At 42.2% G+C, this 22,482-nt stretch overlaps 1 protein-coding gene across 1 annotated transcript in view; it reads left to right on the top strand.

Moving 5' to 3' along the window:
* Nucleotides 1-22,482, top strand: part of SEL1L3 (SEL1L family member 3) — a 253,483-nt gene that overhangs the window by 211,098 nt on the left and 19,903 nt on the right. The window contains exons 17-23 of the mRNA XM_007955282.1: nt 3,164-3,247; nt 12,495-12,585; nt 12,716-12,800; nt 14,116-14,225; nt 17,316-17,443; nt 18,902-19,004; nt 19,087-19,159. Of these exons, the coding sequence (XP_007953473.1) occupies nt 3,164-3,247; nt 12,495-12,585; nt 12,716-12,800; nt 14,116-14,225; nt 17,316-17,443; nt 18,902-19,004; nt 19,087-19,159 (674 nt within the window). The remainder of the gene's footprint in view (nt 1-3,163; nt 3,248-12,494; nt 12,586-12,715; nt 12,801-14,115; nt 14,226-17,315; nt 17,444-18,901; nt 19,005-19,086; nt 19,160-22,482) is intronic.

The raw sequence follows: 22,482 nt of genomic DNA, 5'->3' as shown, positions 1-22,482 counted from the left end.
ATTGACTAGAATCTCCATTTTAATGAGATCTCCAGGTGATTGTTACAGATCTTGTTTAAAATGTAGAGTTCTTCCTTAAAGTTCTGCTCTGTCCTATAGGGTCCCTATGAGTCAGAGTCAACTTGATGGCAGTGGTTTTATTGGTTAGAGTAAAATCACTTTCAGCCTTTCAATTATTTCTTATGTATTTACCTCTATCTTTAAATACTACTTTTAATGACTATTTCTTGTTATTTTCATCACACCAAAAACCCATTACTGTTGAGTCAATTCTAACTCATGGCAAGCCCATGTATTAGGGAGTAGAAATGAGTTCCATAGGGTTTTCTTGGCTGTAGTCTTTACGAAAGGAGCAGTGGTGGTGCAGTGGTTAAGTGCTTGGCTGCTAACTGCATAACTGAAAGACTGGCAGTTCAAACCCACACAGCAGCTCCACAGGAGAAAAGTCCTGGCAGTCTGATCCCATATGAAGAGGACAGGCTTTAAAACCTCTGGGGGCAGTTCTACTTTGTCATATGGTGTCATTACGAGTCAAGAATCAACTCCATGGCACCTCACAACAACAATCTGTGAAAGCAGACCCCAGACCTCTCTTCCGGGGCCCTGCTGGGCGAGTTCAAGCCTCCATCCCTTCACCTGGTAGTTGAGCACAGACTGCCAACCAGGGAGCATTGTGTAATGAGGTCCCACTGCAGAAGATGTTTTGTTGTCATTTTGCCACCTCCTACTGCCACACACGGGGTTCCCTGGTGGCCATTCAAACCCACTGGCCGCTCCATGGAAAAAAGATGTGGCAGTCTGCTTCTGCAAAGATTACAGGCAGAGAAACCCTACAGGGCAATTCTACCCTGTCCTGTGGGGGTCAGTGAATTAGAATTGACTCAGCAGCAGTGGATTTAGGTTTTTTTGTTTTGTTTTTTTCTTTCTGTTTACTACCATACCTTTATACTCCTACCTGCCTTTCAGAAGCTCTGGTAGCATAGTGCCTAAGGCACTTGACTGCTAACCAGAAGGCTGGAGGTTCAAACCCACCAGCCACTCCTCGGAAGGAAGATGGTGCAATCTACTTCCGTAGTGTTACTGCGTCAGAAACCCAAGGAGGGGTCGCTATGAGTTGGGTCCAACTCCACGGCACATAACAACAACAACAACACCTCCCTCTCATCTTCCCAGTAACCATGTCATACTCTTGGTTAAATTGGCATCAAAGTTTACTTTATTACTTTATTAGAACTATGTAAATGCTCTTCCCAGCTGAGCTTTGTAGAATGCTATGGCTACTTTTTCTTTCTTATTCTTTATAGAATGATATATTTTTATGGTTTATTTGATTAGCTCTCCATGTACTTATCCTTTTCTATTTACTTGACTAAATTCTCCTCCAGTTACAGAATCTCCTCTCAGTATGTTCATACCCATCTGGTATTCTATTGATGTAATCTTCCTGGAGGCTTCTCTTGTGGAGTCGTTCTCTGTCCAGGACAAAGCTGTCATGCTGGGATTAACTTCATCATATTGTCAGGGGTCTTTCCCCTTCATCTCTGACCTGAATTGGTTCTCCTGTTGCTCCTCTTTCTGCATAACTCTACATTTTGCCAGAGCTCATCAGACAGTAGCTGCCTGAAGAATGGTGACCTCCTCGCACATTTTTAAGGCCCTGCCTTTTTGAATATATCTTACAGGGGTTGGCAAATTATGGCCCATCAACTAAATGTGACCTGCTGGCTGTTTTGTATGGCCCCAGGAGCTAAGAATGGTTTTTACTTTTTTAAGCAAAGACAAACCAGTTGCCATGGAGTCCATTCTGGTTCATGGCAACTCCATGTGTGTCAAAGTACAGCTATGTCCCATAGGTTTCAATGACTGTTTTTTTGGAAATAGATCACCAGTCCTTCCCAGGTGCCTTTGGGTGGACTTGAACCTCCAACCTTTTGGTTAGCAGCTGAGTGTAGTAGCCATTTGCATCACCCAGAGACTTTGCATGCTTAAGGGGAGTAGACAAACAAACAAACAAAACCAATATGCAACAGAGACCATATGTGGCCCACAAGCTTAAAGTATTTACTGTCAAGCCCTTTAGAGAAAAAAACAGTTGTATACTTCTGCTTTAGATCACCTTTACACCTGTAGTATGCCTCTCCCAAAAGTTGCTTTTCATGAGACATTTGGTAGCAAACCCCAGACTGACCTGAACTTAGTGGTAAAACTTGACTTGAACTGACTTGAGGCTTTTTATCATTGAATAGAATATTTGTTGTGACTATTAACATAGTCTGAAATTTATTGAGGTGTGTTAAAATCTCCCACTACAAGAGACAATTTTTTGTCTTTTAATTGAGGTATTTAGTCCATTTACTCTTAATGTAATTATAGATGCCTTTAGTTTTAAATATACCACCTTACTGTTTATTTTCCAGTTGTTCTGTCTGTTCTTTGTTCTGTTTTTCTCCTTCTTGCTCATCTTTTGTATTAGCGAAATGTTTTTAGAAATCGTTCTCTTTCTCTCGTTTATTAGCTCATTAGTTATATATTGTGACACTGTTCTTTCAGTGGTCATAAATCCAAAGATCATAGCAGGCTAGCTCATGATTAGCAAATACCTCTGGGATAAGTTAGGGGACAGAAACAAAACAGATGGAACTTTGTAAGAAATTAGTAACACGGTTTAATGTAGAGAGTATTAGAATTCATGGGAAGAGTGTATTTTTCCATCTCGATGGTTATTTTTCAATATATTCTGTACCTACTCTTTGCCTTCACATGACAACTTTTAAGCCTTCACAAAAGGAGCTCTGGTGGCATGGTGGGTAAAGCATTTGTCTGCTAACCAGAAAGTTGGCAGTTCAAACCCACCAGCTGCTCCACGGGAGGAAGATGAGGCAATCTACTTCCATAAAGGTTTATAGCCTTGGGAACCACATGGGAGTCGCTGTGAGTCGGAATCGACTGCATGGCAGTGGGTTGGGATTTTTGCTTTGGTTAAGCTTTCACAAGAAAAGGAACTGAATGTAAAGCTCTCAAAACACATCTTGCTTTACCTTCTTAACATTCAGCTCTGCAAGCAAAATAGTCCCCAGGTGGGATTTATGGAGATCATATGAAGAAAAGGGCAATTATTTAATTTGTCACAGTTGGGATACTTTCTTTTTCCTTTCCTTTTCAGATGGGCAAAGCACGTAGCTGAGAAAAATGGCTACTTGGGCCATGTGATTCGCAGAGGCCTCAACGCCTACCTGGAGGGCTCATGGTAAGCTTGGGATCCACGTTGGACTTTCCCAGCCCTTATCTCGGACTTTCCCAGCCCTTATCTTTTCGTCAACATAATCTTATGAGATGGTGTATTAAAATGCAACTAGAAAAAAGCAATTTGCAGGGAAATCACCTTCTGCATAATGATATTCAGAGTATAAAGGACTGATTTGCTGTTGATTGGAAAACATAGCATTTCCATGTTTAATTATACACAAGAATTACTTCTCTGGGAGGAGGTGAGCATCCACATTCATCAAGTTGAGAAAAACCAACCAAACTCACTGCCCTGGAGTCAGACCCGACTCATAGCAACCCCTCCTTGGGTTTCTGAGGCAGTATCTCTATGAAATAGATTGCTGAACCTTCCTTCTGAGGAGTGGCTGGTGGTTAGCAATCAAATGCCTTAGGCATTATGCTACCAAAGCTCCCATCAAGTTGAGATACACACGCAAATACAATGACTTCTCTTCCTTGCAAGCTTGTCCATCTTGGTTTTGGAGTCTGGAGTTGTCAAATGAGATCTTAGCTGAGACCCTCTGCCAGGCTGCAGAACGTCCTTTTTCCTGGGAAGAAGAAAGGCCAATGTGTTTGGGGATTAGACTACATCCCTCCCCAGATATTTTGCTGCATCTTCTGTGTCCGTAAGCCTGGAACTGCTGGCATTTACTCACCAGACCTCCACTGTCACAGCCAAACAAACTCCCCTCCTTTCCAGTCTTCTGATGGAGTTGGTGAATCTCATCCTATACTCTGTGGATGATACACAGCCCATGAGGACTGACAGATGCCCCTGCTGGTTATCACCTGCTGATTTTACCAGTAAGGGGACACCTCTCCAAACTCTGCTTAACTTCTTCTTTTTTTTTTTTTTTTCCTTCTGTCAGTCCTAGCACTCTATCTTAGTTTTCTCTTGGGCCACATTTTCTTGGCTGGTTGATTGCCTAAATGATCTGGGTATTTCAGTAATAACTAAGAAGGACATGCATATCAGCACATACCCCATCGGTCCACTGCCTCAAAGACATTAGACCCGAGCTAGCTAGCATCAATCACACTCTGATATGAATCTTAATTAGAAATTAAAATAGAAATCCAAAAGAATGTCATTTCTCCTCTGGTCCACTGGTACACAGGTAACCAGCAGATAGCATGGAAGTGAACAAGAATCTTAAATTAGAGAATGCAGGGGAAATGATCTAAATGAAAAAGCTCCATATTGAAATGTTTACTACAATGTTAACATAATCTCATCATAACTTTTGATCATAAATATCTTATGAATAGCCATGGTTGTGCCATTTCTTTCTTCTTTTTTTAGGTTGATTTTTTTTCTGTTGTGGTAAATATGTATGTAACAGAACATTTTCCATTTCGACAAGAACTGTTTATTGTTGACATCATGCTGAGAACACATATTATTGGGGGCCCTACTTTACACAACAGGAAAGGAAATGGCGTAAGAACAGTATTCCTTTCCCACTGATACATCTTATGACTTTTGTGATGTTTCATCTTGCTTCTCAACTGAGCTTCTGTTCACAAACACCCAAATTTGATTCTAAATTATTCTTTATTTCTCACCTCTAAGTCAACTACCCACTGTTCCCCACAAGTGTCTCAGTGTAAATTAAGCATTCAATTAGCAAGGTGTTTATATGTGGGAATTTCCCAAAAGGAAAGCTTTTCTGTCAATACCTTCTACCAAGATGGCTGGCACTTTTTCCCCATAAAGAGGGTGTCTCTGTTAATACTTAACCTGACTTGCTCTCCTTCTTGAGAAATATTCAACCACAGTGTGGGATTTTGGGGGCCCAGGGCAATGACAGTGGGCAGAGACTAAAATGCATTCTGCATTGTGCGTTTTGATTTTGTTCAACATGGAACACTTGTACACTTGAATACAGAGTACCTTTAAAAGCAGAGCACCCTGCCCTACCACTGCAGGGGATGCCACAAGTAGGGCTGGCCCTGTCCTTGAGGAACTTTGCTGCCACATTTCTGCCTTCATGCAGAACTACCTGGAGTTTCTCACATGTCCATATTGTCTGACTTCTGGGCCTTTGCGCTTGCTGTACCCTCTGGCTAGAAGACCTGCCTAACTCCTTCCCCCAGCATTGTTCTTCTGTGTATTGTCATTGCTCTTGCTGATTGCCCTGTGACTCATATCCCATCTCAGTACATGATAGTACCTGGTGAGCACTCAAAAACTGCGGAATGAATGAATGAAGGCAAATAGACCAAATGACCATAACACGAGGGCCATGAACAGTATGTGAAGACATCGGGGATCCTGAGGAGGCAAAGTGCTGTCTGGTTTGGGAACTTAGGACAGTCTTCATGATGAGGTAGCAAATGATACAGCCTTGAAAGATTCCACAGTTTCCACTTAGCCATGCAGGGAATAGCTTTTCCATTGAAGGGAATTTGCAGGAACAAAAGCAAACAGGAATACTCTAGGTGAGTCCAGGAAAGGTTAAGCCACCTGGTTTGCCTGGAAGGTAAGAATTGTCCGTGAGAGTGATATACAGAAAGACCAAAGCTGCTTTGTGGAACATGTGAGTGGCAGGTTACATGCTTTTGACTTGATTTGAGAAACAGTGAGGAGCCATGGACGGTTTGGGAGAGGGAAGTGACATGACAGAGCTGGGTTTTGAAATGAGTAACCCAACAGCTGTGTGTGATGGTGTAGAGAAGGGAGAGGCTGAAAGGGGGAGTCCGGGATCTAGGTTAAGTGGGCTGAGGATTTGGACAGGGCATGTGGAATGAGCCTGTTGAGGTGTTTTTTTTCTCTTATTGTAGTTGATTCATATGAAAGAATATATGATGTATATGGAAGTTCTGATGCATAACAACAGAATGAATGCCTGTAAGCCCACCACTCTTGTTAAGAAAGTACACGTTGCCAGTACTGTTGAGACGCTGCTCTCCCTCCCAGGTCCCATCCCACCCCACCTCCAGTCCCCAGAAGGAGCTGCAGTCCTGAATGTTGTTGATCCACCTTGGATAGTGACTGCATTCTGACTCCTGGCAACCTCGGGTGGCACAGAGTAGAACTGAGCCCCACAGGGTTGTCTTGGCCATACTCTTTGTGGAAGCAGATGGCCAGGCTTTTCTTCCATGGTGCACTAGTTGGGTTTGAAATGCCAACCTTTAGGTTAGTAGTGAAGCACAAAGCATTTGCGCCACCCAGAGACCTTTGCTTTCTTTATACTCGGGGGAAAAAAAAAAAAAAAAACACCTCACTGCTGTTGAGTTGATTCCAATGCACAGTAATCCCTCCTTGGGTTTCCGAGGCAGTATCTCTGTGGAAGTAGATTGTCCAGTCTTCCTTCGGAGGAGTGGCTGGTGGGTTTGAACAGTCAAATGCCTTAGGCACTACACCACCAGAGCTCCTGCTTTCTTTATAGTTTTGTTATATAGAGAGGTATGCCTAAGGCATTTGACTGCCTTTGACAGAAGCCTGACTGTTCAAACCCACCAGCCACTCCATGGAAGGAAGATGGGGCAATCTACTTCCGTAAAGATTTACCACCTCAGAAACCCAATGGAGGTTGCTGCGAGTCAGAATCGAGTCGATGGCACTGGGTTTGGTTTTGGTTTCCTAAGCAATAGATTTGGTTTGGCTTTTTTGTTGTTTTTAGATTTAGAGTCTGAGCTTTATATTATTAGAATCCTATATAATTCTTTATCTACTTTCTTAGCATTTTGTTTGTAAGACTCATGCATTCTGTTCCATGTATCTATAGATCTTTCTTTTCCCACAACGGTGATATATCACCATGTACTTATCTGTTCTCATGATAATGGATATTTGGGTTGTTTCCTATTTTTTTTTAAGAACAAAATGGCCATGAACATTTTTTATGTGGGATCGCTGGGTCACAGGGTGGGGATGTGTTCAACTTTACAAAATCATGTCGATCATTTTCCTAAATGATTTTTACCAATGTACTCTCCTGTCCTGCTCCGTCCTATAGGGTCACTGTGAGTCAGAATCAACTTGATGGCAATGAGTCTTGGTTTTTGGTTACTCTCCTGTCAGCATTTATAAATTTCTGTTACTCCGTCCACGTCCTTGCCCCCTCTTGAAGCTGACTCTTCCTAAGATAAACCTTAATCTGGATTTGAGGCCTCTTGGTGTCAGCAGGAGGAAGTCTAGTATCTGTTACAATGAGAATATCTTTGTCAAAATATGTTGGAGCAGAGCACTGTCTCTCTCCTCCTGTTCTCCAACCCTCCAGCCCCTCTCCAGGGGTTATCAGCGTGACTTTTCTTGGTACAACCTGTATTGCTGCAATTGAACTGAGGCATCAATCAATGGCCCACTTCTGTCCCCTCTTTTTCGTTTTGTGTGAGTGAATTTATTTGGGACGTTATTTTCAAATTACATGTGTCAGTTTGATGACTTTGTGCTTTTCTGTGTTCCAGGATTTATGTGGGATGCTTTAAAAGAGGCATATGACTGAGAAAAGGTCCTTTTGCTGTGTCGGCATAATGTCATGCCCCAGGCTGTCCTCAGACACCATGAGAAGTCGGTGAAGGAAAGGCCGGCTGTCATGGTTCATTTCTCTCCACCTTATCCCTACATGTGTTTTAACTACAAACTGTGTGCATTATTGTCCTTTGTTTTAAATATACCCCCCAAAATACTTCACCCAGGACGTTAACCTGACTTATTATGTAGGCTTGAAGCAAGACAAGTAGGCATGCAAAGTTGAAAGAGATTCATTCACCTTTTTGCAGTAGAGCAGGTGTCCTCAGTTTACTGAGACCCCTGGCTTTTTCTCAGCCTTCTAATTCAAGCTCCTACAGGGATTGGCAGAAAAGAGCACAGAAAAAAATAATATAATTGCTTGGAAAAAAAAATGCATAATACACTCATTTTCACAATGCAAAGCAAGTAGCCAAAAGGTTTGTTATTAAGGCATATCATTATAAAATTCTATAAAAGTATGAGCCGTGTCTAAAATGGGGAATGGGGAGCAAATGTACCCCTAAGCCAAATCTTTTCTCTAAGTCCCTTTCTCTCCACATTCCCAGTCCATTTCCACCAGAACGCCTGTTTTGGAATAATTTTGCTTTGTTGTTGTTGCTAGCTGCCATGGACTTATCCCCCAGCTCATGAGGACCCCAGGCACAACAGAAAAAATGCTGCCCAGTATGTGCCATCCCCATGACTTAGTGTGGACTGGGCCATTGTGAGCCACAAGTTTCTTTGGCTAATTTTTAGAAGCAGATTGCCAGGCCTTTCTTCCTAGTCTTAGTCTGGAAGCTCCACTGAAACGTATTCGGCACCATAGCAACATGCAGGCCTCCCCTGGCAGATGAGTGGTGGCTAGGAATGAGCTACATTGGCCAGGAATTGAACCTGGGTCTCCCACGGGGAAGCAAGAATTCTACCACTGAACCACCGGTTCCCCACCTTCCCCCTTTAAAAACCAAAGCAATTGCCATCCAGTTGATTCCAACTCACGGCAACCCATCTGTGTCAGAGTGGAGCTGTTCTCCTTTGGGTTTTCAATGGCTGTGTTCTTTCAGAAGTAGATCAGCAGGCCCTTCTTCCAAGGCACAGCTGGGTGAATTGGAACTACCAGTCTTTCAGTTAGCAGCTGAGCACTTGTCTATTAGTGCCCTGTTGTTGTTGTTATTATGTGCCGTCGAGTTGGACCCGACTCATAGCGACCCCTCCTTGGGTTTCCGAGGAAGTATCACTATGGAAGTAAATTGCCTCATCTTCCTTCCAAGGAGTGGCTGGTAGGTTTGAACCATCAGCCTTCTGGTTGGCAGTCAAGTGCCTTAGGCACCATGCTACCAGAGCTCCCCATTAGTGCCCTAAGCTGTTTCTTTTCTCTAAATCCCCTTCCTTCCACAACCCCCACTCCACTTCTGTAACAATGACTGTCTTGGAACAGTGCCTAAGGCATTTGACTGCTAACCAGAAGGCTGGCGGTTCAAACCTACCAGCCACTCCTCAGAAGGAAGGTTGGGCAATCTACTTCCATAGTGATACTGCCTTGGAAACCCAAGGAGGGTCCCTGTGAGTCAAGTCCAACTTGACGACAGTGGGTTTTTTTTTTTTTAATGTCCATCTTGGTCTAGAAGCTCCACTCAAACCTATTCAGCATTATAGCAACATGCAAGTTTCCAGTGGCTTGGAACATGAAGCCAAGGTTAGTGCCGTGGAAATAAAGCTCGAAGCTCTGGTCTGCTTCCTGAATCTTGAGAAACTTCTTGGAAGGACAGGTCCATTTTCTGGCTTGTCTTTGAGCTTCAGACACATAGCAAGTGCTCAGTAAATGCTTGTTGCATGGATATGAGTATAGAAATATCTGTAGTTAGTATTCACTTTCCCCTGGTCTCTGTTGAAACAGTTAGTAATTAGCAAAGGTGCTGGGAGGCTTAGTGAGAATCATGTCCCAGTAGCTGCAGTGCACTGAGAAAGCTTGGTGTTGAGTGTTTAACCCCACCCTGTAGTTTGCCTCTTCAATATGTGAACATGCATGCGGTGCCTTCAGGGTGCATGGGCATCTCATGATGAGTCCCACGAGGTGGAGGATGGAGGCAGATTTCTGTTCAGTCCTGTTGGCGTCAGTTTTCAACCTCCTTTTTTGATGGATGTCAGTGCTTCCTCAAAGGAAACACTGGAGAATTCTATGAGATTTCTTCCCAGTTTATACAATTATTGGACAATGAAAGTCTCATATAATATTGTTTTTCTCCCTCCCTTCACCAGCAAGGTAACTTTAGAGACAAGATACTGTCTTTATGAAATTTATCATATTGACTCTATTCTTACAGGGAGTGTCAACCACATGGGACCCTCAAACTTTAACCAACCCCCCCAAAACAAGCAAACTCATAGCCATTGAGTTGATTCTGACTCATAGCACCCCCCATTGGGTTTCTGAGGTAGTAAATCTTTATGGAAGTAGATTGCCCCATCTTTCTTCCATGGAGTGGCTGGTGGGTTTGAAAAGTCAACCTTGGTTAGCAGTCAGAATGCTTTAGGCACTATGCCACCAGGGCTCCTTAAATTCTAACAGCCATACTGATTTTTTGCTGCCCAAGAAAAGCTCACTTTATCATATTTTAATAGCATGAGCCACAGTACAGTGACCTTGGGTGGTATGTCCTGAAATGTGGTCCCCACCGTCTCCTCCCTCGTCAACCCCTGGGGAAAGTGAGGTAGCGGTGCAAGCCTGAGTGTCTGAAGAAACTTGAGATGATGACACCTTTGGAATGATGGGGACTTAATGCTGGCTTCCTTCACATGGCCGGGGGGCCGGGGGCCAGGGGCCAGGGTCTTCCCTGAGGATTCTTGCGACAAGCATATTTACGCAGGCTGTGTAGGAAAACGGGCGGGCATCTTCTGTGTTGCTGTGGCTGCTGCTGTGGTCTTGTTAGCTGGACAGCCTTCTGCAGGGTACACTACTTAGCCAGCCTCATCTCTCTTTGTTGTTGTTGTTGTTGTTATGTGCCGTCGAGTCGGCCCCGACTCATAGCGACCCCTCCTTGGGTTTCCGAGGCAGTATCACTACGGAAGTAGGATTGCCCAACCTTCCTTCCGAGGAGTGGCTGGTGGGTTTGAACCGCCAGCCGTCTGGTTAGCAGGCAAGTGTCTTAACCACTATGCTACCAGAGCTCCCAACCTTAGTCATGGCTAATTGGTCGGCTGCCTCAGGTGCCTGGGAGGCCAAAAATCGGCTCAGTCAGCAACCGTGTCTGACTGAAGGTTCGGCTGTCCTGATTTGATCCCCAAACACCTCCTTGTCTCCAAGGATGCTCGGCTAGCAGCTGCCTTTAGCAAGTGAGATAGGATAATTTCAGAGCCTTCACACCCAACTTCCCCGACCCTTCCCTCAGCCAGTTTCTGGATGGGACTAGAAAGAAGAAAGAATTATTAAAAGCAACTACTTAAAATGAAAAATAAGCTTTCGAAACAACTATTTACAGTTAAGAATCAATTTTTACCCATAAACTGGGTGACACAAAAAATATAAGAGATCAGAAGGGTAAAGAAGAAGAAAAAAAATAACTTACATTCCCACCAACCAGAGACAAACACTGTTAGCATTTTGGTAAATAGTTTGTCGAGTTGCTTTCTCTGTGTACATTATCTGTGTGTGTTTTTGTGTGTATTCTGTTTTATATTTGTTTTACAAAAACAGGATTGCATTGTTTTGTAACCTGCTTTTTTTCTTTTTCTCCATTGAATGGAACATTCTGCATAAATATTTTTGTATGTTTTTGAATACTCTTCCACAACATCATTTTAATGGTCACATCTGAAAGTGGCTGCACCACGGGATAATTTAACTAGTCACTGATTTTCAGATATTAAATTTGTTTCTAGTCTTTCGTTCATAGGCACGGTTTTACCATGAACTCCTTGGCAGCAGAATGTTGCACATGTCTCTCATTGCTTCTTGGTCAGAAACCCCTGCAGGAGAGAATTGTTGGCCCAAGTAGTCTGTGCAGGGTCGGACTGTGACATTCCTGCAACCACATTGTCCTCCAGAACCACTGTGTTGATTGACTCTCCCTCTAGCAATGCTTGTAGGAGCTGGGCCATCTCTCCAAACCCTTGCCAATACTCCCCTTTTATCAATCTTTTGCCAGTCTTTCAACAGATGAAAAGTGATCTCCCATTGTTTTGGAACTGTTACTATTGTTGTTGGACATTTATTTTGTTCATAAATAAATAAAAGTCAAACTTTTTTTTTTTTTGTCATGTTTTTGAGCCGTTTGTATCTAACCCCTTATAAACTGCCTCTCCTCTGCCAAACTTCTAATGTACTCCAACAGCTCTTTGTTAATTACCATAAGCTGGTTCAGAATCCTAAGCCCCAGAAAGCCTTTCACAAAACACAGGGCTCCAGAGCACGAGGTGATTTTGTTAATACCACTTATCCCCTTCTAAGGAAGGGTGGAAGGATTCAAAGAGCAAAGTACTAATAACCACCTCGCAGCCAGCCTGCTACACACCATTCAGCCAGTAGAGGTAGCTGTTGCATCAACTGGCTCCCCAGCCTTATCTGTGAGTTCAGCCTTTAAAATAGAAAATAAATCCATGCCTGCAGTATTTTTACAACAGTATTTATTTATTTTTTTAAAAAATCCATGATTTTGTAGGTTTTTTTTAAACTGCTTATTTTGTGCCTTCCTGTGTTTGAATATAATGCTCTCTGTGAACATTAGTAAGAGCCACTATCTGAAATTTATTATTAATCATCTATTTTTAGGCATGAAGCTTTGCTGTATTATGTTTTAGCAGCAGAAACTGGAATTGAAGTGTCACAGACAAATTTAGCACACATCTGTGAGGAGAGGCCAGTAAGTAAATGTATAATTTCTCCGAGTAGGCGCTCTAAGGTTAAGGGTAATTGAGTTTCATGGAGAGAAAGATCGTCACTTGGCTGAAATATTAATGAATTACCTTTTTCTCCTCCTTTCGCCCCCTTAGGACCTGGCTGAGAGATACTTGGCTGTTAATTGTGTTTGGAGATACTATAATTTCTCCGTTTTTCAAATCGATGCTCCTTCATTCGGTATGTATAAGAAAACTAGCGCTAATTGAACCATGGGAGGCTTTCAGTGTTTGAGAACAGGAAGTATCTAACAGCTTTGTGTGAAATGTGATATTTCTCAACAATTAGGAAGGGGAGTGAAAAATCTCTACTATTAAAATCATGGTGACAACTCTGCCCTCAGCCTCACACAGTGCACTTCTCGCCATTTGTCCTATGCTTGGACCCCACATTTCTCCAAATCAATGAGAATTCAAAAGAAAGGTATTGTGGAGGCATTTCCTGGACCAGTCCTGTGCCTTTTTTCCTTCAGATTGATTCCTTTCCTTCCTCTGTTCTGCTTTGTATGGGAAGGGGCTGACCCGGATGAACTACATTTCCCAGACTTCCCTGCACATGGGGCTTCTGCTTAGTTTCTGGGACATTGCAAGATGGGAGAAGAGTAGCTCCAGCCCTGCCTGGCAGCCCCGCCTTCTTTGGTCCTGCTTCCGCCAGGCTCCTTGCTCTGGTGGCATCATGACTAGACTCTACCCCGCCCTCCCCACAGCCCTAAGGGTAGTAGTGGCTTCCTGTATTGCCCATCTCTGGGTGGCCTGCTGTGTTTCATTTGCCTTTTCAGCTCTTGGGACACCCTGGTAACCCTTTCCCCATGTTAAGCTTCCTCTTGGAACATGGATTCTATTTTTCTGATTGGACGTTGACCAATAGCCGTAAACCAGTTGCCGTTGAGTCACTTCTGACTCATAGCATGCCGTGTGTGTCAGAGTAAAACTATGCTCCATGGGGTTTTCAGTGGCTGATTTTTAGAGAAGTAGATTGCTAGGCCATTCTGAGACAGCTCTGGGTGGACTTGAACCACCAATGTTTCAGTCAGCGACAGAGTGCACCAACCTTGTACCACCCAGAGATGCCTGAAACCTTGACTGATAAATACCCTTGAGCATAAGTCTTTCCTCAGGGGAAAAATTAAATAGATGGCTCAGAGTAAAGAAATACCCACCAGAGACATCAAAGGTGGTCAGCAGAATTTCAGATGTGAAAAAAAGGGCCATAAATAACCTTGGCTGATTGGGCTGAGATCCTCATCAACAGACCCAGTTAGGAGAGCTACCCAGCAAAACTCGAAGATGTGTACAAGTAGGGGTGCTCAGGGTAGAAGCCTCTCTCTCACTCTCTCACACACACACTCTTTCTCTCCTGATGCACAAGGAAAACAAAAATGGTCTGTGTTTAGAAACTGGTAGGAAAAACTTTCAGTCATGTGAATGGGCCTCTAATCTAAACTGTTGGGCTGATAAAACCATGTGACAGATAGCCTGTGCTTTTTCTTCTGCAGCGTATTTGAAAATGGGAGACCTTTACTACTATGGCCATCAAAACCAGTCACAAGACCTAGAGTTGTCTGTGCAGATGTATGCCCAAGCAGCATTGGATGGAGACTCCCAGGTAAAAAGCAACAGTAACAACACCGTGGCTCCTGGTGAGGTTGCAGGGTCCCAACAAGCCCTCCCATCTGCACGTTTCACAGTTTACAGAGTCATTTCCACTGTCACATGACCTTCACAACCACGCTATAAAACCACTGACCATACTGCCCAGCCTTTATGGAGTCCTTCCTGGGCTCCACAGGCTGTTCCTATTGGGAATGACTACATGTTTTATAGTCGAGGAAATCAAGACCAGGACAAGGTGATGCTCAATGCCAAACGATCAGTAAGGGAAACAGGCAGAGCCTGAAGCTGGACCTTCTGGCCCAAGCCCGTGGGTCTTTATATCAGTTTGCATTAAACTAACTCACCAGATGGAAACTCGAGAAATGTGGTCACAGTAGGAAGTGGTTTGCTTGTACAGTTGGGCCAATATGTCAATGACAACATTTTTCTTAGTGATTGTTTTTAAACTTTTTTATTTGAAATAATAGTAGATTCATAGACAAGTTACAAAAATAGCACAGAGAATTCCTCATACCCTTTATCAAGCTTCCCCTAATGTTAAATATCTTACATAAACACAACACCATTTTATCAAACTAAGAAATTAACATTGGAGCTATCAGACTATTTCCAGATTTCACTAGTTCTTCTACTAGTGTCCTTTTCTGTTCCAAGATATCATGTTTAGTTTTCCTATTTCCTTAGTCCCTTCCAATCTGTGACAGTTTGTCATTCTTTTCTTGTCTTTTGTGACCTTGATACTTTAGAAGAAGACTGGTCAGGAAGTCTGTAGGGTGTCCCTCAATCCAGGTCTGTGTGCTGTTCTCTTATGAGTAGATTGAGGTTATGCATTTTGGGGAAGAATAGCACAAAAGGGATGTATCTTTCTCAGTGTATCATTTTGGGGCACATGATGTCAATATGCTTTATTACTGATAAGGTTGACCTCAATCACTTGGTTAAGGTGGTTTCTGTCAGGTTTTCCCACTGTAAAGTGGGTGTTTTCTCCTTGTATTTTACCAACATCTTAGGGAGACATTTTGTGACCATGACTTTATCCTGTTTCTCCTCCAGTACTTGCCTGGTAATATCAGTATCCTTCTAGAGATCTTGCCTGTAACAGTTATTACTCTTAGAACCTACTGGTGCTCCATTGCACCTCCATTTATTACTTGGAATTCTCCCATGAGGGTCTCGGGGTCATTTTCATGATGGAAGGTGGAATGGTTGACCCTCTTACACAATGGTTTCTGGTGTTGTAATTGGGGGTCAGATCATGAGGCAAATTTGAAGCTCATCCCTACCTCAGTTTTTTTTTATTTTTTTATTTAAGGAGGTACCTCAGAGTGTGTGTTTACCTGGGTTAGTGTCCTGCATCCCTTCCATTTCATAGCTGTTGGTGCAGTGGCAAGTCATCTCAAGTCTCAGTTTTCTCATCTATAAACTGGGGATCATAATAGCATCAACCTCGTTGGTTATGAGAATAAAATGAGATGCCTGATGGAACAGCTGAGCTCAGTGCCAGTACACTTAATTGATGTGATCCAGTATCCTTTCTTCTGGAGCAAAGGAGGAGTCGGTGCTAAAGAGATTTGCTGCAGATCCAGACTCTAATAGAGGATATCGACTGTCTTTCAGAATTAACCCTAGACCATTCATTTCTTTTTCAATTCTGATTTTTATATTTTGTATTATTATAATGTAATAATGTTAAAACACACTTTTAAGAGAAAAAAAGAATATACCCACCGTAATCATTCCATGACAGAGGTTTTTATTCCTTCATGTCATCAAATTCCCTTCCAGTCTTAGCTCACATGCAGATGTTCCCCTATAATGTAAACTATGAAGCCATTATCTGGATGGTTCAAGTAGTGCACTGAGCTGCTAACCTAAAGGTTGAAGATTGGAGTCCATGCCATTCTTCTTCGATTTGTCATTCCCAGCATAGTACATCATGTGGTTATCTGATTCAGAATGGCCAAAGCCAGTGCATTTCAGCTCATTAATGCCTAGGATATCAGTCTTTATGCATTCCATTTCAATGTTGACGACTTCTAATTTTCCTAGATTCATACTTTGTGCGTGCCACATTCTGATTATTAATGGATGTTTGCAGCTGCTACTTCCCATTTTGAGTCATGCCACATTAGCAAATGAAGGTCTTGAAAGCTTTACTTCATCCGTGTCATCAAGGTCAACTCTACTTTGAGGAGGCAGCTCTTCCCCAGTTGTATTTTCAGTATTTTCCAATCTAGCTCATCTTCTGGCACCATATCAGTGTTCCAGTGCCATTCATAAGGTTTTCACTGGCCACTTCTTTGAGAAGTGGGTGGCCCCTTCTTTCTTCCCGGTCTGTCTTAGTCTGGAAGCTCTTCTGAAACCTGTCCATCATAGGTGACTCTGCTGGTATTTGAAATACTGGTGGCATAGCTTCCAGGTTCATAGCAACACACAAGCCACCACAGTATGACAAACTGACAGACTAGTGGTGGTAAGGAAACATACTGGAGTGGAAATCTTTGCCAAGAGATTGATCATGAAGGGGAGGTTTTCCGCACTGGCCATAGAGAAGCTGAGAGTAGTGCCTATATGTACATAAAACCAAAAACAAACCAAACTCACTGCCTTAGGCCCTATGCCACCAGAGCTCCACATAAGGGAGATACTATATTAGTATGTCCACCCACCCCTAACTACAAAAATGTTGAGTCAGGTCTCTGGCATGCTGTTGGTGACTTAGAGCATGGGCTGTGAGTGATGGCATTGCCTTGCTTTGCTATGCAGGTTTGTTGATGATACCAGGGACATGCTTTCCAGCGAGTTCTGCTTTGAGAGTGAGCAGGAAAGGACAGAGCCCCGGTTCACTGGTTTCTGAGCAGATGGGACCCTGCGTCCTCTGAAAGCTTTCTGGTTCTGCTGCAAATAAATTTCTCAGATGCATGGATTTAGGGAAACAATTCATCAATAAAGATGACAAAACCATCTGGCTCTAGGGACTGAAAAAAAAAATAGAGGTTGTAAAAGTTTACAATGGATGAAGGGTGTGTGTCTGGGTTTTATGATGAGGAGTTAATGAGTTTGTTTTGTGGCTTGATTTCAGGGATTTTTTAACCTGGCCCTGCTCATTGAGGAAGGTGCTATAATCCCACACCATATTTTGGATTTCTTGGAAATTGACCCCACCATCCATTCTAGCAATTTTTCCATCCTCCAGGAACTGTACGAAAGGTAAGTTCACAGCCTCCTGGAATGTGGAATCTTAGGGAATCCAAGAACGTGATATATGCTTGTTGGTTAAAGTTAACCTTACCCTTATTTTGTAATGTCAGTTGGTATAGGGGAAAAAAAAAAAAAAACAACTGTAGAATTTTCTTCTATCTAAGAACATTCAGCCAGACCCAAATTTATTTCCTTTTTCTGATATCTGATATAGATACAATGTGCTTGATCTGAAGTTAAAGTGCTGACCAGGTTTTTCCACAAGAGTGGAAAAAATAACGTGTCTGATTAGGCTAAGCTTTTCTGAACGAGAGGGAGGTATCTTATGTCTGGACTTTGGACAGACACTGGGACAGAAATACTGCTCTGGCAGTCCCATGCTTCCTGGGGTCCTGTTTGACCTATTAATTTTTATTATTGTTTTTATTGTGTTGTAAAAATATAGATAACACACATCGGACAATTCAGTGTTTTTCACGTACACAATTCACTGAAACCAGTCGTTATCAATCAATCAGGCTGTGTCACCATCACCAACATCCATTGACACATTTTCTGTCACCATAAATAGAAACTCAATGCTTCTTAAGCAGTAATTCCCTCTTTCCCCTTTCTTCCCACCCCAGGAACCACTATCAGACTCTGATCTCCATATATTTATTTACCTGTTGTCCATATTTCATATTAATGAGGTCATACGGTATTTGTCCTTTTGTGAAGATGGACTTATTTCACTCAGCATAACCTCTTCAAGCTTCATTCATGTCGTGCTGTGTGTCAGGACTGTTGTCTTCTTTTAGATTAGGAAAAAAATTAAAACCTGTTGCCATGGAGTCAGTGCCGACTCATGGCGCCCCTGTGTGTTACACAGTAGAACTACTCATCAGGGTTTTCTTTAACTGCGATCTTTTCAGAGAGGAGCCCTGATGCCACAGTGGTTAAGCACTGGCCTGCTAACTGAAAGGTCAATGGTTCAACCCACCAGCAGCTCCATGGGAGAAAGATGTGGCAGTCCGCTTCTGTAAAGATTCTGCCTTGAAAATCCTATGGGACAGTTCTACTCTGTCCTATAAGGTCACTATGGGTCACAATCAACTTAATGACAAGTTTGGCTTTTATTTATTCTTTCAATCTTTATGGAAGCAGTTCGACAGGGTTTTCTTCCATGGAGAGGATGAGTGGGTTAGAACCGCCAACCTTTAAGTTAGCAGATGATAGCAATCTGCTTGCACCACCCAAACTTCTAGTTAAGGGAACACTGAGCTTCTGAGATTTCTGCCAAGATCCTAGGATTTCAGCTCAGGTCCAAACCACTTAGAACTGGTTCTGTTTCTTTGGTTCTTATCTCAAGTATGTTCTCTTGTCCAAAAGCCGAAGAATATGGGTTTGAGAACCTGAAAACGTCAGTCATGAGTAACACCATCCCATGTAGCTGAAACATCAACATGCCGTGTACTTTCTTTGAAGGTGCTGGAGCCACGGTAGCGAGGAGTCATTCAGCCCCTGCTCCCTTGCCTGGCTTTACCTTCACTTGCGGCTTATCTGGGGCGCCCTCCTGCACTCTGCCCTGGTAGGTACCGTCTCCCCCCAGCCCTGCCCTCGTGGCCGCTGCCCTTTGCCAGTCATCTGATGCATGCTTCGGATATTTTCAGATCTACTTTCTGGGCACCTTCCTGCTGTCTGTGTCGATCGCCTGGACTGTGCAGTATTTCCAGTCTGTCTCAGGTAAAGATTTATATAAAGCAAAGGCAGTATAAAAATGTAGGGATTCTCTTTTTTCCCCACCAGAAATATTATACCATGAAACCTTGAGAGCCAGAACTCCATGAGACTGCTTTGTTTTCCCGGGTCTCACAAGTTTTTCTATTGCTCTCTAGGCGTAGAAAATATTTTCGTTTCCCTGCTCTGACAGGTTTCCACCTTTCACAGGTTATGGCTTTCACAGGTTTCACTGTGCAGGCAGACCCTGCATTAGAAATGAGTTCCATTCCTAAGTCTGTCTTTAAGTCAAATTTGTACATAAGCCAAACAGTTAGATAGGTTTTGTATCTAACTCAGTCAAATCTTTGTCTTAGTGTCTGCTAGACACTCTACCTTCCTGTACTGTTGTACTTAGTAGGGTTGCTACGAGTCAAAGCTGACTTGATGGCACCTAACAACAACAACCACATACCTCTCTGTGCATAAGAAATCTTAAACAAATACACATGCACTGAAACATCTATAACAAAATAATACAATAATAATGTTTTGATGTGTGGCACAATGTGGCACCTGTTTGTTATTGTGAACCATTGTGTATACCTTGAACTTTTAATATAACAGGCTTTACAGGGTTGGTTCCTAACTGCTATTGTACCTGCGTAAGATGTTCATAACCCGGGGCCTCCCTGTATTCTCCTTCCTTAAGCCCTGGATCATGTTACTTACTTTCTTAGGATGGTCATTCACTGGGTGAGGGTTAGAGTTTTCCTTAGGGCTGTAACATATATCTGGCTGGTAGGAGGCCACAAAATTATTGTATTTTTCCAAATGAACATGAGTTCACTTGGAAGAAGAATAGGTCTGTTTGCCAAGGTCACCAGGGACATACAAGAGGCCAACAACAGGAAAGGAGACAGGTGATGAGTGTACAAGTGCTGTCAGCTAGTGAATAGAGGAGCACAGCACAGTACCCTACTTGCATAGATAACATATAAACAAAACAAAGAAAATGAAAATCATGAGCAAGTCACTCCAACATACAATCACCAATTAAATATAAATACAAAAATGTCACAATGCCTCAGAGACAGCAGAGCATCACAGTCCACACAAAGAAGCAAAATAAAGCAGGAGAAACAAGGGACCAGGATACAGACCCAAAACACATCCCTGAGGAAGACGCAGCATTGGAACTCCCTGATAAGGAATTAAAAATAATTATATATAGGTATCTTCAATGAACTGAGAGACAGATCAAGGAAAACACTGACAAAATTGAGGAAAACACAGAGAAGACCCTACAACAATTTCAAAAGACAATACAAGAACAAAATGACAAAATAAATGAAAAATTAGAAATGAGACAAAATCTACGCACAGAAATCCAGAAGATTAATACTAAATTTTCAGAAAGAGATAACACATTGAATGGGCAAAAGAGCAGAAATGAATCAATGGAAGACAGAATTAGGGAGATTGAGGGCAAAAATCTGAACACTTCTTTGGAAAGGGATAGATCAGAAAAAAGATCAAAACAAAATGAAGAAAGCCTATGGTTCATGTGGGATACCATCAAAAGGGATAATATACATATAATCAGAATTTCAGACAGGAAGAGACAGACAAAACCACAGAGAAAATTCTTGAAGATTTGTTGGAAGAGAATTTTCCTGGTATGATGAAAGATGAGAATATATCCATTCAGGAAGTCCAATGAACCCCAAACAGGATAGACCCCAGAAGAAAATCACCAAGACATATCATCATCAAACTCATCAAAACCAAAGACAAGGAAAGAATCATGAGAGCAGCAAGGGAAAATGAAAAGTTACTTACAAGGGGCAACCAATAAGACTAAACTCAGATTTCTCAGCAGAAACCATGCATGTGAGAAGACAATGGGATGGTATATATAAAACTGAAAGAGAAAAATTTCAAACCAAGAATTATGTACCCAGCAAAATTGTCCTCAAATATGATGGTGAAATTAAGACATTTCCAGATAAGCAGAAAGTAAGGGAATTTGTTAAACCCAGACCAACCTTACAAGAGATGCTAAAGGGAGTCCTTTGGACAGAGAAGCAACAACAGCCAGCAACAACTGATCATTGACACACATAATGACATAATCCAGAAACCAACCCAGCTGTGGAAGTATTCAAAGTAAATAAGTCTACAAGATTGTAAACAGGGAACCAGAGACATCAGTTGACAAATGAGGATAACTACAAACCTAAAAGAGGGAAAACAACTGTGTCATTATAGAACTTCCAAATGGTGGGGATGTCAAGACAACTACAAGATAGAATGGACTATTCTAAACTTGGGAAGAAAACTATAAATCACAGGGTAACCTCAAAGAAAAATTATAAACCTTCATATCAAAATAAAAAAGAGGACCAACACAAATATTTAGCAAATACTAAAACAACAGCAACAAAGAAAGTGATAACACAAATCATAAACAAAATGAGCTCAACATAGAAAATTACATAGAACAAAGAAATCAACACCATGAGAAAGCACGTAACCAAAATGACAGCAACAAATTCATATTTGCCAATAATTACATATCTGGCAAGGAACTTAGCTCTAAGATTTATAGAAAACTCCAAAGCCTCAACACCAAAGGAATTAAAGATATAATTGAAAAATGGTCAGAAGACATGAATAGACACTTCACCAAGGAGGATTTTCAGGTGGCCAACAAATACATGATGAGATGCTCACAATCATTGGCCATGAGAGAGATGCAAATCAAGACAACAGTGAGATACCGTCTCAACCTAGCACTGATGGCAAGGTTCAACGAGACAGAAAATAACAAATGCTGGTGGGGATGTGGAGAGATTGGGACTCTCATACACTGCTGATGGGACTGTGAAGTGATACAACCACTATGGAAAGCAATATGGCAATTCTATGGCAATTCCTTAGAAAGCTGGAATTGGAGATACTGTTTTACCAGCAATCCCATTAGTAGGTGTATATCCTAGAGAGGTGAGAGCCAAGACAAGAACAGATGCATGCACACTCATGTTCATCGCAGCACTATTTACAAGAGCAAAAAGATGGAAACAACCTACGTGCCCATCAGCAGAAGAGTAGGTGACCAAACTATGGTACATACACATAATGCAATATGCTATGCAGCACTAAAGGATAATGTAGAGTCTGGAAAACCCTACATAATATGGATGAACTTGGAGGACATTATGCTGAGTGAAATAAGTCAATCACAGAAGGACAAATATAGTTCATGTTATGGAGGATCAAGGAAAGGTTTATGTATGGAGGGAAACTTTCTTTGTTGGTTGCCAAGGGTGGGAGGGGAGGGGAGGGAA

Source organism: Orycteropus afer, unplaced genomic scaffold, assembly GCF_000298275.1.
Source record: "Orycteropus afer afer isolate SDZICR_OR568_19922 unplaced genomic scaffold, OryAfe1.0 scaffold00497, whole genome shotgun sequence".
In the NCBI taxonomy this organism is placed as follows: domain Eukaryota; kingdom Metazoa; phylum Chordata; class Mammalia; order Tubulidentata; family Orycteropodidae; genus Orycteropus; species Orycteropus afer.
Note: the sequence above shows the minus strand (reverse complement) of the source record. Positions and strands in the feature narration are given on the sequence as shown.